The 18,505-nt window shown below is 40.4% G+C and overlaps 1 protein-coding gene across 1 annotated transcript in view; it reads right to left on the reverse strand.

Annotated features, from left to right (window-relative positions):
• TPH2 (tryptophan hydroxylase 2) overlaps positions 1-18,505 on the reverse strand; it is a 100,916-nt gene that overhangs the window by 75,410 nt on the left and 7,001 nt on the right. Inside the window, exon 5 of the mRNA XM_008584080.1 lies at positions 14,591-14,658. Within this exon, the coding sequence (XP_008582302.1) occupies positions 14,591-14,658 (68 nt within the window). The remainder of the gene's footprint in view (positions 1-14,590; positions 14,659-18,505) is intronic.

Consider the following 18,505-nt stretch of genomic DNA (forward strand, 5'->3'; position numbering starts at 1 on the left):
CCAATTTTTTTTTTTTTTTTTTTTTTTTTTTGAAGCTCTTACAACGAGAAAATGGAGGGGACACATCTGGGTGGGAGGGGGGAGAGGGAGGAGGGAGGGAGGCTTTGGTGATGGGACACAATAACTAACTACATTGTATATTGACAAAATAAAAAAAAAATGTTTTGCATTTCTTTGTGCTTGTTATGGATTAGTGGGTTTTTTATAAATTGCATATGAGAAGAAGGGGGCCAGAGAGGTAGCCTGATTTTTTTAGGTCCTAGGATATATTCCTGTATATCATTATGCATCTATCTACGGCTACACGTTATAATATATATGTAACTGGTGTCATATTTCAGCATCCTATAACTCTGCTCTGGTCCAAAACAGAAGTCACGTTAGTACTCCACTTTCCAGAGAAAGCCCCCAGCAGTTGGAGCCAGCTATCTCCTTACAGGCCTTGTTAAAAGGCAGCAGAAATGGCCCTAGCACCAACAAATTTCTCTCATACCACCCTTCCCACCTCTTCCCCAGATCTCACCCACCAGTCTAACAGGGAATGAGAGATGCTCAGGATTGTGAGAGGGCAGGTTTGAGGGAAAGCGCAGGTCCCTTCCACTTCCCTAAGTCAGAAGGGCAGGCTGCTCCTTGAGAATCATTCCCAAGGACTGAAGATGCCTGCAAGAAGTGGGGTCTGGCATCTCCTTTCTCAACTGGACCCTTTGCTGAGCAGCAGGACCGTAAGCCCTCCCTGGTGCTGCCACCAGAGTAGATCAGGGAAGAGACAATCCTGGGAGAACGTCTGGAAGCCTAGGAGTATGGCACACCGTGGGGGAGAAAAGGGAACCCTTGACACATATCCTCTAAAATTTGAGGTTCACGTGAACATGGGGCCCAAAGCCCAGCAAAATCTAGAGATTTCTGTGGGACCCAACTTGATGTGCCTGGGAGGAAGATGGGGAAGCCCAACAGTTCTTCTCAGCTCTCAGAAGATACAAGACTAGCAGAGTGGTCCCCATCAGCCCTCATGAAGAAGCACTGAGGGTTGCTTAAGCTGTTGTGTGCCCAAGAGGAGGGGTTGCTGGTGTGCCCACCGACAAGGCCGAGGGTGGACAGAGCACATCTCTGCAGGGGTAGAGGTGGAGGGAATGGTCCTGCCTCAAGAAAACTATACATACACCACTATGCAGAGACCACCCTTTCAAACACTCTATCAGAAAGTATCTGTCTGAAACAGGATGAGTGTGACCTGGGACCTGCCCACTGCTGACATTCCAGCAATCATATATGAAGACCTGGGCTTCCTCCTTCCCTCCCCTCAGCCCCCAGCTCCAGAGGAACTACATCCAAGAAGGAAGAAAAGAAAGTGTCCCAGAACCAGAGCACCGCCCAATCCCCCAAAAAACACACATCTACACACATTCACTTCAAATAACTGTGGGGGATAGAGGATACGCTTTGAATCAGATTTGAGATTAATCTTTTTTAAATAAACAAGACCAGGTCTTAAATACCCAAATGAGACTATACTCATAATTGGAAATGACAGGAAATGAGATGTTGCTAAGAAACTCGCTTCCCAGCAGGAAAGGAAAACTCCACACAATACAGTTGAAAGCAATGAGTGTGAAAATAAAACCATTTTATGTTGGTATAAACCCCAACATGATGATACTCCTCAACAGACTAATTATACGTAAATATTATAATCGGATATCTAGGGAGTCTCTTCCATTTACATGGAATTAGTTAGGATTTCAGAATTCTCAACAGCCACCATAATTGTTATTCACAAATTCCTAATTTACTGGAGAAAAACAGATGTGAGATTCAGTAGTTTCCATTCACTGCAGATTCTGCCCTCTTGTCAAAGAATGACAACTAAAGCTTTATAAAGGGAACCAACATTCAATGAGGACAGTGCTAGAAGACAGCTAAAATGGTCACCGTGGGGATTTAGGCTTGACAATAGGAAAAACTCCCTGGTGGATTGTGTTACTCAGAGATGACTAAGAACTTTCTTTGGAAATATTGAAGGCTGTGGGAAGCATCTCTCTGCCTTACGGTTAAATCCCACTCTTTCTAGAGAGAGAGGAATGATTCTGAAAAACCTGCTTGTTCCTGCAGAGAGGAGAGAGTGGAAAGTACAAAGACAGACATAATTGGGGGCAGGTACAGATACAGTTATTCTGTGCAAAGTCCTGAGCTTGTTAGAGCAAAGTAGTTTTAACAAATACATTTTTGACACGGAAATCCAGGGACATATACCTCACCAAGACTGAAATTATGGGAGTTCTTTCTATAGCCAGATGAATAAGCAACAATGCTTTCATTTTATTTACTTGTTTGATCTTCTCCTCCAACAGAGCCAATAGCAAGCTATTTTTCTTACACTTTTTTTTTTTATTTGGGGAATTGGAAAATATTTGATTATGGTCGTACATCCTGGCTGCCTCCTGGAGTCCATGCTGCTAGAATTGCTAATGTGAGATGCAGTTTCCCTGCTTGTTTTATCTTTAGAGGAACTCTAGTGTGGAGAAGCAATTCACTTATTCAGTGGAGGAAGATGTGACAGGCTGCAATTGACAGTATTTACATCAAGATGGCAAGACTGGTTGAAACATAACACCAATTGTGTTCTTTGAAAACAGTTGGATTTTCTCAATGGCAAGGACCAAACAGAGCAGAAGGTAAACAGAGAATTGGTTAAGGGGATGGGTGAATCTGATAGAAACAGTTAGGAATGAGCTCATTTTCTATTTTATTTCATTCCATGTTCCTTAGGGCAGGAGATGCCTCACTTATTCAAGAGTTGTTTATCTGCCGGGAATAGATTGTCCCTCTCATCCTTGCCTCGACTTTTCTCTTTCCCCACCTTCTGCTTTTCTTGCTTGATTGACACTTCCACCTGGGGGTTGCAGAAGGGAGATGAGAAGAGATGGAATGTAAAATCCATCAACTTTGCAACTCATTAGCAATTTGCAGCTCCTCTAAGGATTTGGACACAGAGGGCCTTTGGAGAAAGATTATGGGAACTTCAAGGCTAGTGGTCTCTATCTTTGTTACCTCTTGATTTATGAGACACATTTGCTACACTCCCCAATAAGCATACCCTGAATTCCGTATAATTTCCAGGGAGCTATCTGTAATTTATCCCTTTTCCTTCCTATCCAAGAAAGCACATAAGAGTGTAGAAGAGTGAGATTGATATTATTCTAACATTATAAGAATAACCTTGGTTTTGATCTAATGTAATTGTTTAAAAATTCACCCTTTGCAAAATTTGCTATTAATTGCTAGCATTTGTTACACCTCTCATAATTAGGTGACACACCAGTGTATAGAAATTTCAATCAGTACCCAATGATTCTCACTTATAGCCAGTGACTGTACTGTCACCCAGTACTATGCTGGTTGGTATCACCTTCGTGAAACAGTATCACCTGCATCCAGAGGAGAGACATAAAGTCAATGAGTGTTCAACAAGAAGATCACTTATGCCTCTGAGACTGGAAAAAAAATGGGGCCAGAAAAAAAATATCCTAAGTGGAGTGGATGAATTTCATTAAGGTTCAACTAGAAAGCAAATGTTATTTTTTTCTACTGACTTCCAAGAATCTATAAGAAAAGTCTGGGGCTCCTGCATTTAACAAATTATACTTCAGAATTCAGACCATAAAGGACACTCAATAACTTTATAATAAAATATTATCAGTAATAGCCAGGGGGAAAAAAACACAAAGTACAACATTCAAAATATCACTCTGCTTTATGTCCCCCCAGAATATACGCATTTTTTTCTACTGACTTCCAAAAATCTATAAGAAAAGTCTGGGGCTCCTGCATTTAACAAATTATACTTCAGAATTCAGACCATAAAGGACACTCAATAACTCTATAATAAAATATTATCAGTAATAGCCAGGGGGAAAAAAAACACAAAGTACAACATTCAAAATATCACTCTGCTTTATGTCCCCCCAGAATATACGCTTCTCAGAGGCAAAGACTTTTGTTTGCTTTGTTCATTTTTGTATCCCTGCCACCCAGAGCAGATCCTGGGTTATACAGGTGCTCAATAAATAATATTTGTTTAATGAGTAAATCAACCAATTAGCTTAAAATAAGCCACAAATTTAAATGTTGAGAAAAATTATAGTTGTGTATCAGAAAGTCTGGCACATATGTATTTGACCTTATCCTTGCCTCGAATATTTTAATTGCTATGGAAAAAGCAACCCCAAAGATTTTGAGATTTTAGTAAATTTTCTGGTAGCTTCCAATTATCCCTACATACTACTTACTTTACTTGTAAGGGTTTCTTTTTTCTAATTCTCAGCTGAGCTTTGCTAGTCCCTATCTAGATATCATCACCCAGTCACACTTGTAGCCAAAATTTTCACCAGGAAAGGAAGCAGCATACATAAACCCAGAGGGACATAGAAGTCCCAACTTAACTAAATAGAGAAGTGTTTTCTTGGCTGGACAGCCTAACAAATGAAATTTCAAAGATATTTTCAAAGCCACAGGGCACAATCATTTAATGATATTTTTCACAAAAGGAAATTCACAAAACAATACAGCAACTTAACAGCCATCTGAGTTATACCAAGATTCCAAGACATTCAAGTGGTCTGACATAACAGAGCTCAATGGGGGCTCATTTTGGGAGGAGGTTGGGAGTGACTGCTAAGCCACACCAGACAGTAAACGTAAAGGCACAAATGCATTTTCAGCTAACCCCCTAGGCCAGTCAGGTAAAGAGCATTTGTGATCACATATTTTATTTGCTTTTGCAAATGAGTTTTACACACATGAATTTTTGTAAATGAGTCTATGGGCCCTAAGGAATTTTCAGATGGTAGCAAACAAAAATGTTAGTTTGTTTTGTTCACATTGTTAATATCGGTGCTGCCTTTAAAAGAGACTTAATGAAAATAAACTACTGCACCTATGAAGCCTAGGGGAGGGAGAAGATTTAACTCCTGGAAATTATTTGTTTTTATTTGTCCTGTGCACCACAGGATAGGGCTTCCCACCATTTTCTTACCTTGCAGAAAACCCTCTTCACATCCTAGAAGAGTGATTTTCCTCTTCAAAAACTACCATGAAATTAAATATCAACAACAACAACAATAGGTCTAACATCCATCAAAATGTGCATGCTCAACATACACAAGGAGGTTGAGCTCAAAGAACTTGATACAGAAAAGAGCAAAATTCCCAGTTACCAATAGCAGCCAACAATCTCAGTCCACTGGGATGAAGAGACCCAGAACTAGGGTCTCCAAGAGCTCCAAATTCAATCAGATACGTTTTGTACCTTGGCCAACAGGGACTAAATGTTGCAAACTATTGGGCCTCTCCCTTTTTCAACAGTGGATGAATGAGTGTGGTCACCCAGCAGTTCATGGCTCTGTGCAAATTAATAATAGCATTCATTCATTCACCCATCCCTTTAACTGTAACAATAACAATAATATAATAGCTCATTACATGGATTATGTCATATAACGCTCATCTTACAGGGTGATTAAATGACTGTTAGTATCCCCATTTTATGGTTGAGAAAACTGAGGCTTACAAACATAGTGATCTGTCCAAGAACAAACAGTCAGTGGAATGTGGGCCTCATATGTAAGAAGGCTAGCTCCAGAGACCCCACTCTTAACCAATACACCTCAGCACAAGGTTCTGAGTACCCACTATGTACCCAGCATTGGGGTTTGGCCTCCATGTGCCCATTGGAAACTGAGGGAAATAAGACTACTTCACAACACTGTGAGGATCAAATAAGATGTCATCTGTGAAGTACCTGGGCCAGTGCCTGGTACCTCAATATAACAGGTACTCAATATAGCTGATTTCCCTCCTCCAGATGTACAAAAATGAATGAAATTTCATCACTTCCCTGCAGGGTTGGGAATAGGTCTGTAGATGACAAAACTGCACTGTTCTGTGTAAATCCATTCATCTCTCAGACAGGACTTGTGGAAGTAATTTGAATCCTTCATGTTCATGGAAATCATCTTAAAGTAACAATACTCATACCTCTTTTCCTGTGAAACATGTTAGAATTTGGTACAACTGCTGTCCTTGTCAGTAAGCGATACAAGGCCATACTGTGTTAATGCTTTCCACAGCTGCAGGAACCATGCTACAATCAGACAATATCCTACTGAGGCATTCACACACATCTAAAAAACCCTCCAAGCCCAGAAAATGAAAAGAAGAAAACTTTTCCAAATCAATTTTCCCTTTTGTTTTCTTTGCAACTCTCAGGCTCCCTTCCTTTCCATCATTGAGCTGAACTTTAGGTAGAGAAAAACATTTGGCATGAAAATGATTCTCCCAGAAAACCTGAAGTCTTTTAAATACTTACAAGAAACATAAGAAATGTAAGAATACTTACATTTCAAATATGCTGAGAATTCTGTAAAGAGTGAAATAACTTTTTAAAAACCCAAGTCATTTAATTCTGTTGCCCTTGTCTTCAACTTGTGCAGTGATACCACCTATTTGAAAAGGAAGTTGCTACGCAGATTGTTTAAAAAGAAAAGGTGTAGCCTCTTGTGCAGAGAAAGACATTTAGATTCTAGAAAACAGGCACTCTTAAAACTCTTAATGTGACCTTCCTCAGAAACTATGCAAGTCATCTGGGAAATGATCCCAATACTACAAATATTTGGTTTTGTTCTACTTTTCAATTTACCACTCCATTTCAGAGAAATTAAAGCATCAACAACTGGTTGTTTATACAGGACTCACAAAGTGCCCAAACAGCAACATATATCTCAGTTTCATTCAAAACCTGGGAAAGCAAATCAATGGAGGATAATGGAAAGGGATAAAATTAGCTCAGTTGGGGAGAAAACATATTTGCCTTCTAAGATGCCTCTTCTCAAAAAGGCAGAGAAGGGAAAAAATTAAAGCTTGGTTCCACATCACAGTAGAGCCCACGATTCATCAAGTGACCATCTGCCAATGATACTGGTGAGAAAAATGTCATTAAGTATAAAAACTTGCAACTCTCAGTTAAGTTTTTTCCCTATTAAGAAAGTATAACCTTCCCTTCCATTCTTTCTCCACCTTCTATTTGTTATGTTTCCAATTAAGATTCGCCTATCTACAAATAGGTAACATGGCACTCACAATTCCTGTTTGTAATGTATTCCTTTAAGCTACATTCTGAAACCAAGTAGGATCCATAAATCATGCCTCTTCTCGCATGAAATGAGAAATTCTAAGGTCAACTGAAATTTCTGGAAAGGTGGAGAGATGGAGCCACCCCAGTTATTTTTCTGCAAGTTACAATAATTGCAAATGCCTCTTTAGGGAAAACTCAGCTTTGGTAATCCTCCAGCTCAAATGCAAAGCTAAACTGTCACAGCTGCCCATAAGTAGAGGAGACCCAAATATGCTCAGTACTGAGTGCTGGGAGGTGAGAGGCAACACAGCTCTACTCAAGGTCTGGAGCCCACCCTTGTTTGTCCATCATCATCATCTCCTTCCTTTTCTTTGCAGATCTATGGCTGATCCAGTTACTCATCTAGTGAAAGAGGAGAGATCTCCTGAGAAATGAGATGCTAGCTTACAAGTCCAATATGTTTGTTCCAAGGCACATCCTTTCCATATTTATGTATCTATTCAAACATCTTAAAATGCATGGAGTATTACTGAATCTCAGTCCCAAAGGACATCATATAGTATTTAGTGGTATGTGTGGGGAAAGAAGAGTGGCAAAAAATGCTCTTCTCTGCCTTGATGGGAGGAGGAGGTTAGAATCAACACCACTCCATGTTGACAGAGAAAGTTCTCTCTGTGATAGAGCTGAGTAAAATATTCACTAGCTCACCCAAATTGAATGTGCCTGCTGGGCTGGTGATTGCACTTTTCAAATATGCTAGTCCCCATTGGGAGCTGTTTTGTTTTAGGGTCTCTGTTTAGCTGTGCACTTATGCTCAGAGCAAATGAATCACAAAGGGTGCAGTTCTGTAAATCAAAAAATCAAGATATAAATAGGCTAGCAAGTAGTAAAAAACAGAGTGACAAATCCCTGCCAATTGTTTTTCAAGCCTCAGACCAGCTGTGTTTATTTCCATTCATTCTACATCCCATAAGGGTCAGGCTGTGGGTGGGAGGAAAAGAGCACAGAGCCTGAGAGGGCAGAGGAAAATCACTGCACAGGACTGGGACATGGTTCTGCCATTCCAGAGCCAGGCAGATGCCCCAAATAACCTGTGAAAGATAGTGTAGCCTTGAAGTCGCACAGAGCTAGTCAGAATACCAACTCCGTAACATCTTAAGTGTATTAAGTACTTGCAAGAAATGTGCATATCAAATATGCTGAGAATTCTGTAAGGAGAAGAATAACTTTTTAAAAATTCATTTATTTCAATTAAGAGAAGAATAACTTCTAAATGCCAAGTCACTTAGTTCTGTCACCATTTTAAACTTCCCAAATGAAACTCTACCTAGGTCAAGTGGAAGTTACTAGAGCCACTTCAAAACAAAAAGAAAAAAGAAAAGGTATGACATTGAGCAAAGAAAGACATTTAGATTCTACAAGAGAGGCATTCCTGAAACCTCTGAAAGCGACCTTACTCAGAAACTATTCTGGTCATCTGAGAAATGACCCCTGTACTACAAATATTTGCTTTAGTTCTACTCTTCCATTTACTGCTCCATTTCAGAGGAATTAAAGCATCAACAACTAGTGTTTATGCAAGTGGCACCATCGACTGTGTCACCTTTAGTAAGTTTCTGAACGTCTCTGACCTCAATTTCCTCACCTTCAAAATGAGTGCAATAATGGCACCTACCTCAGAGGCTCATTGTGAGGTTAAATGACAGAACATTAGTGACACATTTAACGCAGTGCCCAGAACATGGTAGGAATTTAAGAAAAGGAAGATAAAACTACCAAAAAATGTGAGCTGAGAGGTCAACCTACGATGAACATTTCTACCACCCTCAGCTGTTCAGGGACAAGCCCACCATAGCCCAGTCCCAAGCTGTACCCTCCAGCCTCAGCCTGGCTGAGAATCACTGCCTGGTAACCACTCCACACACTGCCTCCAGGGTCTACAGAGAAACTAGGGAAAGCAACGAGGTCCCCCAAGTTGGTCAGGGGTCTGGGTGTACCCCAGCCAGTGGTCTAGATTCTTTGATTATTGTTTTGATAAAGATGAAAATTAAGTACATTATATAGCAATGCCCCATTTATTTCACTTAATTCTTAAAACACTCCTAAGAGAGAGACAGAGGAGATATTTTTATCTCCATTTTACAGAGGAGAAAACTGAGGCTGAGAGATCAGGAAAATTTTGGATCCCTGAATTTGAAATCAAATGTGTTTTCTTGGCAAATTACCAAATTTTTGAACCCTTAATTTAGGTCACAAATTCTGACATGCTGAAACTGCCTTTTTTACCTTACATATTGAAATTTGCATTTAGCTATTTACATTTCAGATTCCATGGACAAAAATAAATAAATCAAAAAGGAAGCAGCCCCATGAGAAGAACTTGAGTTTCATCTACCACCTTAATTTCAGCCATGAGAAAGTACATTCATAACAAAACACCATCACAGTAATATTCAAAATCAATTTAAACAAACAAGAGTGGCATAATTAAAGTCAGAGCCCGGGGCCTCTTTCCAAGAGAATGAGATACATTGAAATGACTACCCCCAAACCCCCATGAAAAATATAATTAAATTAAATATGTATGCATATTGTTGAGGATAATCATTGTACGAGCCCCCAAAGAAAAATGTGTATTTTTCTAACAAATTGAAAAAAAAAGTATTACTGATTTCCCCCAACAATATAGCAATTGTGAAATCCACAGAAATGTAGTGAAGTTAATGCCAAGGTTAAAATATGAAGGTGCCAATGACAGAAAACTAGGTGGTTGCAGACAAACCTAACAGCTCCAACCTCCCAGTCATAATTTTCTCTTCCTCCACATGCCATCTGCCCCCCACGCACTTCCATTCCCTTTGAACTGCAAGTCTATATAGCACATCACATTATCTAATCACCGGGTATGGTTTTTTCTGCTTATACTAGAATTTATTTTATTTGGGTGGGGAGGACCAAGTGCGATCTGCATGTTAGTTGCTTTCACGGGGGATATTAGAAACGGTGCCTTCTCGGTCCAGAGTGTTCCTTCTCAGGTCTTCGAGGAAGAATGATATTTACACTAATGAATGCTTCCTCTGCGATCATTGGTGAGGCAATTAGGCCTCGCCGACACTCCTGCCACCAGGCTCAGGCTTGTCTGCCGGCGGCTGCGGGCCTCTGGGTAATCAATCTTGTTTCTCAGCAGCGCTGTCAATCACAAACTCGCCTGAGTGGCATCTATCGACAGTTCTCAGCGTGCTGACACTTTCTCGCTCTCTCTCCTCTTTCGGGTTCACGGTAATATGGACTCTGAGCCTGCTGTGTTTTCATCATAGAGTGGAGTTTTTTTTTTTCATTTTTCTCTGCTTGTGTTTATTCTTTCTCCCTGCTTTATCCTTTCAAGACTATCATAGAAAATATAGTATTCAACACGAATTCCCCCAGAGGGTCTCTTGACTGTGGTTTCAATATCTATTTTTCTGCATTTCATTTCTTTTCCTTCTCCTTACCTTTAGACACCTCAGACTACATCCTGCTGATCCCTACTACGACCCCAAAACATCTGTACTCCATCCTTTTCTATATTTCTATATTTCACACCACCCTGAACATACCCCATCTTGTCTATATTTCTGTTCATATATTTGACTTTTCCTCTATGTCCAGAAGGCCCTTCCTCATTATCAACAGGGAATTGAATTTTTTCCACCTATCAGAATGGTCCCTAATGTTCCAAACTATATTTGCAAGGACTTCACATGCTGGCTTTTTTTTTTTTTTTTTTTTTTTTTTTTGTCCTTTTTGAGACTGGCTGCACCACTCTCAGCCAGTGAGCGCACCGGCCATCCCTATATAGGAACCGAACCCACGGCGGGAGCACTGCTGTGCTCCCAGCGCCGCACTCTCCCGAGTGCACCAGGGGCTCGGCCCCATGCTGGATTTTTTAAGACTACCCCATTCTCAAACAATCTGCTCCTCAAACCAGTGGTTCCAAGCTTTGGTTTGGAAAATAAGGTCATAGCACACTGAAATGAATTTATTTACTTTAAGTAATTATGCTATAGACGTCTTTCTCTTTTGTGCACTCAGAAAGCCATCAGCACTAGAAAAATACCTATTTCAATTAGAAATTGCATCTGTTTTTCTGAAAAATAAAGGAAACCTTACTTGCTACATGGTAACCTGGGGACAATGGCCCAGGCCCATTTAGCAGTTGTTAGTATGTGTGCCCCTCCCCCACCAACCACAGCCCGTAAGTCAGCTTGCAAGCGTGCATGTGCACGTGCACACACACACACACACACACACACACACACACAACTGGCTAGCCCTTATCCATCCTCAAACTCATACTCAGAGGAACCTCAGCAGTGACAGATGAAGGGCATTAAAGAATAATCCTTTACTCTCTACTTTCCACAAATCCTGAGTTTGAGTTTTCCTGATTTAACTATTTAACTGGTAGGCACCATCCTAATTCCATCTACTCACCAGCCATACACAAGACAACTGACTATCTGTTATCAGTATTCTGACAGCTTTCTATACACACAAAAATATGGGAATATGACAGATTTTTATTAACTCTCTTCATAAAGAGGGATGTTGGTCAGCACGAAAAGCATCACTATATGCATCACTAATGGGAAACTACAAAGTTTCTTCCAACAATTACTTCTAGAGATGTTTGAGCTACATTATTTGTTAAGCTGGCAGCATAAACAATGGAATTAACATAGATGAAAAAGAAAATAATAGGTCAACTGGAAATGGAAGACAACCTCTGGAAAAGGTGGGGGGAAATGTAATGATACTGACATATATGATCACTCATCATATGTCAGGCAGCAAGCTAGGCACAGCACACGCATTCTCCTTGCTATAACCCTGTGAGATGGGTCCTTCAATTGACACACTTCACAGATGAAGAAGCTAAGGCACAATGAGGTTGATCACCCAGATAAGAAGCAATGGAGCCACCACTGGAACGCAGACTGTCTGACTCCAGTGCCACACCTTTTCAACACTTTGTTTTTCTGCCTAATCTGGGCTCAGCACTGTCCAGGGGAGAGGGTTAAAACATTCCTGGATTCCAGACTTTCCTAGGTAAACACCCATTGCTTTGACTCTATACATCAGATAGCTTTCAGGTTATAATTCAACCTCCTCTGCTATCATGACAATAAAGAAGGTATGGTGAGTCCTGTGAGAGTTGTTTCTCAGTGTAAAATAGTGAGTTGGCAATTTCCTGCCTACCACAGCCTCCTGAACATTTAGTTATCAAGAGCCATACCCCTTAAGCCTGACCATTCCCCAGCCCTCCAAACTAGGACCAGATCCCAAAAGGCCCCAGCTCCAGTCAGCCTTCCTTTGTATAGAACCTCCATCAGTTCCAAACTCCAATTTCTACTTTTTTCCCCCATAGACATCACACCTCAATTTCATGCTTTAGCTATGGGAAGGTGTCAAATGCAAACCCCTCATTAACACTTTGAGAACCTTACCCTCCATCATTTTGACTATATGCTCTTTTCCTCTCCTCTCCATGTAAATGTTTTCTTTAAAACCAAATAACTTCCTATCATCAATGTTCCTTGAAGCTGGTTGACTCATATATACAAATTCTATTAGTGTCACTGCAACAGCAGCCTGCCTTTGTCCAGTTTCTGGGCTCTATCAAGAATAAACAAGTAACATTTGAACTAGTCCTTTAATCATTATGCTATTAAAATCCTACATATATATAAAAAATCCTATATTACGCTAATAAAATCCTACATATATATATTTAATCTATACAGACATAGAGCATCTACATAAAAAAATACATTTTTATCTGTCTATTTTACCTAAGGGAAAAGGCTCTGCCAGCACCAAGCTTTTACCATGTCCTGGACAGGTCATGACCCAAAGGACTGTCCTGCCCACGCCCTCTCTAAGGGTCCATCTATGAAGGCATGACTAGATTTCATGGAGAGGGTTGTAAACCAGGGGGAGCAATCTTAAGGCTTGCAACCATACATCAGCACCTGATGTGAAAGAGTGAGCTCGGCCCATGAGAGTCCTCTCTTGGCAATCTGACTGGGAAACACTGAGAGATGGGGCTAGAGAGTGGTGATGCTGAGGGTAAAAAGGGGGCATAAGGTTAGGCTTGGGCCAGGGGGCCCATGAGAGTCCTCTCTTGGCAATCTGACTGGGAAACACTGAGAGACGGGGCTAGAGAGTGGTGATGCTGAGGGTAAAAAGGGGGCATAAGGTTAGGCTTGGGCCAGGGCAAGCCATGTGCACTCTGACATTGTAAAGGGTAGACAGTCACAGTAGAGAGGGAGACAAAGTTGCTTGGAACAGAGATGAGAAGAGAGTAGATACATGTGGAAAAGCACATGCCAAAGAGTCCTGGTTTTCAAGGACACGGTTTTCATAAACGTGGTAGAGAAAGGATGAAGGATCCCTGGGACTTGGAGAAGGAAGAGAAGAGCACCAAAGCACCAAGGGAAGTTAGGGATGAACAAATGATTAGCCCAGTGAGAGGTGGGATAAAGAATCCCTCGCTTGCTTTAAGCACCCGTGTACCATATTCCTTTAGAAAAAAAAAAGTCAATACTGATTCCCTCTAATGAAATCCTAAATTCTCACCATTAACAAATTTTCCTCTTAGGAAGTCAAGCTTCTCACCTAGTCTCATCTAGAGTAAGAAAGAATCCTTCCGCTACCAGATATGAATTTACATTTTGTTCTGATGACACGTAGCTGATCATATACCAGACAAAGGAGAGAAAGTGTCATGATGGTCTATAAGTTATGCTCATTTGAGTAGAATAAACAAAGGCCTAACATCCACTCCATTTTCCTAGACATGGACTGCAGTCAACACACTACATTACTGCCAGTCACAAACATATCACTGCCACTGGTCAGCATGCACTATGCATAGTCCTTACCCAAAAAGTGAGATTCTCCACTTTCATCCCAACCCTGATCAGGGATGGGGTATGAAACTTTTCCATAACTGCTCCAATTTATAGGGAGTTTCCCTCTGCACATAAAGCAAACACATTTCTTTTCTATTAATGGCCACTTAAATGAGCCCTTTCACCATTCTTACCGAATCCTCTTCTTTCATTGGGAAAGTTGGACATTGAAGGGGGTTACCGAAAAGTCAAGTGAAAAGCAAAATTAAAACACAGTTTCCAGGCCCTACAGAATGTACATAAATGGCTCCTCGCCTTAGTGAGCCTGTGAACACAATGGTGTAAATGTAGCACTTGGAATGTGGCCAGCAGGTCTCATTATTTTACAATTATACCCAGTTGTCAAACCTCGGTGTTGGCACTTAAAGCCTACAGAGTTGGTGAGTGTCTACTAAGATTTAAGTCTGCCTTCTGCAAAAGTTAAAGTGAAGAGAAGACAAGTTTGTTTAACATGGCACATGTTTTTCCTAACTAGCCAGTGCCAAGAAAGAGTTATACAGGTACTTACTATTTATAACCCATGGCCACATCCACAAAATACTTTCTTCTCTGTCGATAGACATTGTCCTTAAATCCCTTAAACAGAAAAGAGATCAAGTTATTTAACAAAGTGCCAAAAAAAATTAGCCACAGAAAGCCTAAAAGAAAATCACTGTGGTGTTCATTGTGTTCAATTCAAAAGCAGATCTTATCCTCAGAAGACCATCCTGATAATACAGACAGAAGCAAATTGTGTTTACAGTAAAACCTCATTAAATTTGGGCTGTACTAATTAGAATGTGTGGGGATTCATGCTAAAGTTTACCTTCCCACAAAGTAAGCAAAATAGCTAGATTAAGCACATTGATATTTTGAACAATATCTTTTGGTTTTCAAGTATCATTTACATGTAATTGATCTTAATCACAAGTTAATCTTATCCTGTTCACTACAACAGGACCTTTCACTTGGTTATTCAGTAAGTTAACCTAATTTTAATTGCTTCGTGTAAATAACTAATAAATGTAATGTTTATTAAAAATTCGTTCATTCAGAATAATCATCCAATCCCCAAATTAGTATGAATTAAAGAGGTTTTGCTGTGTTTTATGACTACAGCCATGCAAAATTGATTATAACGGATCATGCACAGGGTAGCAGCTTAGCTCCATTCCATTCTGAGATCCTGTAATTCTAATTAGTCTTAGCCAACTTCAAGATTTTTACCCGTCACCATCCACTTGGGAAATTAACCGTCATGTCTGTCATTTTTTCAATCAGGTGGAATCTTTCTGAGAGGACTTCCTGGTTTATTCAAGAATCTCTCCTCTTGTCAACAGACTTTTCATTTCCCTTTCCTTCAGGTACTTTCAGACAATCAATTCTTTCTAGGGCTGTTTCTTTAAGCTACTGGAAGCCCAGAAGGAATTGTTTCAATTTAACTTCTTGCCTCTACAACCCCCGCAACCCCTGAGGATAACCGGGAAGCAGTGGCCACTGAACATGGAAGCTGGTGAAGTCAAGCCACTGGGATCATGGGGTTTGAGAGTAAGAGGACAGAGATGAGGCCCAGAAAGGCTAGACTACCTCTGCTGAACCTAAGACATTTCTGCAAGGTGGGCTGTTCAAGAGGAACCTCAAACTCACTAGAAAATCACCCCATTCTCTGGTCTGGCTAAAAGAGAACAGGCCTCAAGGCCAGAAATCCTTATAGGACTGTCTGCTGGACAGAAACAAATAACTTCCATTGCCAATGACCTTTCTTTCAGGAATGATAAGAGTTAATAGTGGGGGAGGTGGGGAAGGAATGCCCTAAGATCACCCTAATACCCTGCAGAAATGAAGTATCCTTGGCCCAGAAGCTAGCACTTTCTTTCTTGTGCTATGAATTGGGAGTTTTCAAACTGGGGTTCAGAGGCAGGCTTTAGAAGCACCAAAATGTCTATATACAAAATTTTTTGACCATAGTTACCACATTCACAAATGGACCTGTGACCTAAAAGAGGGTCTCCTGCTGTAGAGGGTAGATGAGGTCATGTTAGAAACTACGTGTTTCAAAGCAGACTACCTGGGAAGGTACAACTGAAGAATTCTGAGCACCTTTATTATTCAGAAAGAAAGCAGGCCATGACAAAAAGAAAAGTGTCCTGTGAAAAGCACAGCATCTGTTCCATGGTTCCTGCCAGACTGGACACCATGGTAACCGCACTGCAATCTGCTGGGCTTCCCGAAGAATCTCAACTGTCTCTTCTCAGCAAACACCTGCACCTTTTTCAGAGATGCAAGAGAGTGATTTACTCATCATGCCTCATTAGCCTAGTGTGGCGGTGATTACACAAATGTTGTGGGCGATCCAGAGCTTCCTGGATTGAATCATGGACTGGCAAAGTAAAACAGGGAAGCTAGCTAAACTAGCAATTACAGGAACACAGAATTCCTTGGCCATCTATTCGGAACTGAAGACCCAGCTTGAACCCTAAAGTGAACAGCTAAATTTACCTTGACACTCATGCAACTATCCCAAACAACTCAACGTTGGTAGAGTATTAGAATCACCCATGGAGCTCTAACTATTCTAAACCTGGCCACGCTGTAAGAGGTTCTGACTTAAGATCTCTGAAGTGAGGTCTTAGCATCAGTATTTTTTTAATTCCTCATAGATGATTTGAATGGAAAGCCAGGGCTGAGAATCACTAAGCTAGGACATTAGTTTTCAAATGTTAGAACTCATCAGAATCTCCTGCAGATCCCTTTCAGTGCAGATTCCTGGGTCCATCCATGAATGTTCTGATTCAGCAGACTTTAGATGAGCCTGAAGATACTGCATTTTAATAAGCACCTTATGAGTGAACCTTGAACCACACTTTGAAAGAGTCTCCCAGTCTAGATACTGGCTACTCAAAACATGGTCCCCAGACCCTCCAGTGTAAGCCTCAGCTGTAAGCTCAGTAAAAATGTAGGATCTCAAGCCCAACAGAATCACTCTCTGCAATTTTAAAAGACCTCCCAGGTGATTTGTTTTTCCATTAAAGTTTGAGAGGGACTGACCTAGATACTGAACCCTTCCTAAGGAGCCTCAGCAAACTGACTCATATTCCAAGCCCCTTCCAAACTATCCTATTGTAGGGGTTCCTGTGTCTATCTCAGGATGGGAATTATTCCCAGGCATAAAAAGTGCTTAAACAACTTTTTCTGTTCTCATCAAATAATAACTTACAAAATCACCAATTTACCAATATCAAATTTTGCATAATGAACGTTTTATGAACTTATAAAAGAAATATATGTCGTAAAAAAAAAATGACAAGAGGTAGGGGATTGCTAAGTACTTGCAATTATTTCAAGAGGCTGCACAGAAAGTAAGAGAACGTATTATAAGATGGGTATAATTAAGAGTAATGGCATAAAAGTAAGCAAAAGAAAATTTACACTTGGTATTGAAACAAACTTTTTCACAGCAAGGTCAGTGTTTCCTGTGGTTGTTCCATTAAAACGGTTGAGCTTCATTTCTCCACTTCTCCAGGTTGAGTAACTATCAAACTAGACTAAGGGGAGCATTTGGAAATATGAGGTTATTGAAAAATCCTTTAGTGTCCCGGCATTGATCTGGATGATTTAATACAGCATCTCCATTACAGGAATTAAGCATTTACTTCTGCCAAAATGCCTTCCAGTTGTTTTATTAACTAGGCTTTTCAAACACCCCTTTGAGGTCAATAAGAATTTTATTTCCACTTTTTGCATAAAGAACTTGAGGTGCAGAGGTAGAGGGACTTGGCCAAGGTCATTCTGCAAGTTAACAGCTGGTGTCTGTGCAGTCCTAGTATTACTAATCTCTTAAATCAAGCTTCTATGTTAATTCTGACTCTTCTGGGGGTTGGGAGGGGAAGACAACAAATGGTTGATTATTATAGGCACTTTTGAATATTTTTCTAATGTTCAGGAGCCTTACATATGAATCATTATGAAATATTCTGAAATTTTAGGCTATTCTGGCAAATATAACACACTGTGTCTTTGAATTAACTCAGCTTTTTAAAAATAATGCAATTATATTAGGTCTAGTTAACCATTTCTTTGAATGGTATATTTGAATTGGTTTGACTCGGTATATTATGCCAAATGACTGGTTTGACTAAAAATTTTCCTACTGTTGAAGCTGTCATAGTTTCCTTTAAAATAATGTTTCTCAAATTTAAGTGTGGATTTATTAAAACAAGCACCCAGTTGATGCTCATGCTGCTGATCTCGGGACCACAGAAAGCTACTGCATAGAATCATACTACCAGATTTCCAGATTTCCTCCATTTAAATAGAATGAATATCTATAAACTATCACCCTCAGATCACAAAGCCTTCCTGTAAGCATGACCGATCTTGGGTTTTACCCTTTTATCTGCCCACTCTTAGACAAGGGACACTGGGGGGGGGGGGGGGGGGGCCC

The sequence above is a fragment of the Galeopterus variegatus genome, unplaced genomic scaffold (genome assembly GCF_000696425.1).
Source record: "Galeopterus variegatus unplaced genomic scaffold, G_variegatus-3.0.2 Scaffold3143, whole genome shotgun sequence".
Lineage (NCBI taxonomy): Eukaryota > Metazoa > Chordata > Mammalia > Dermoptera > Cynocephalidae > Galeopterus > Galeopterus variegatus.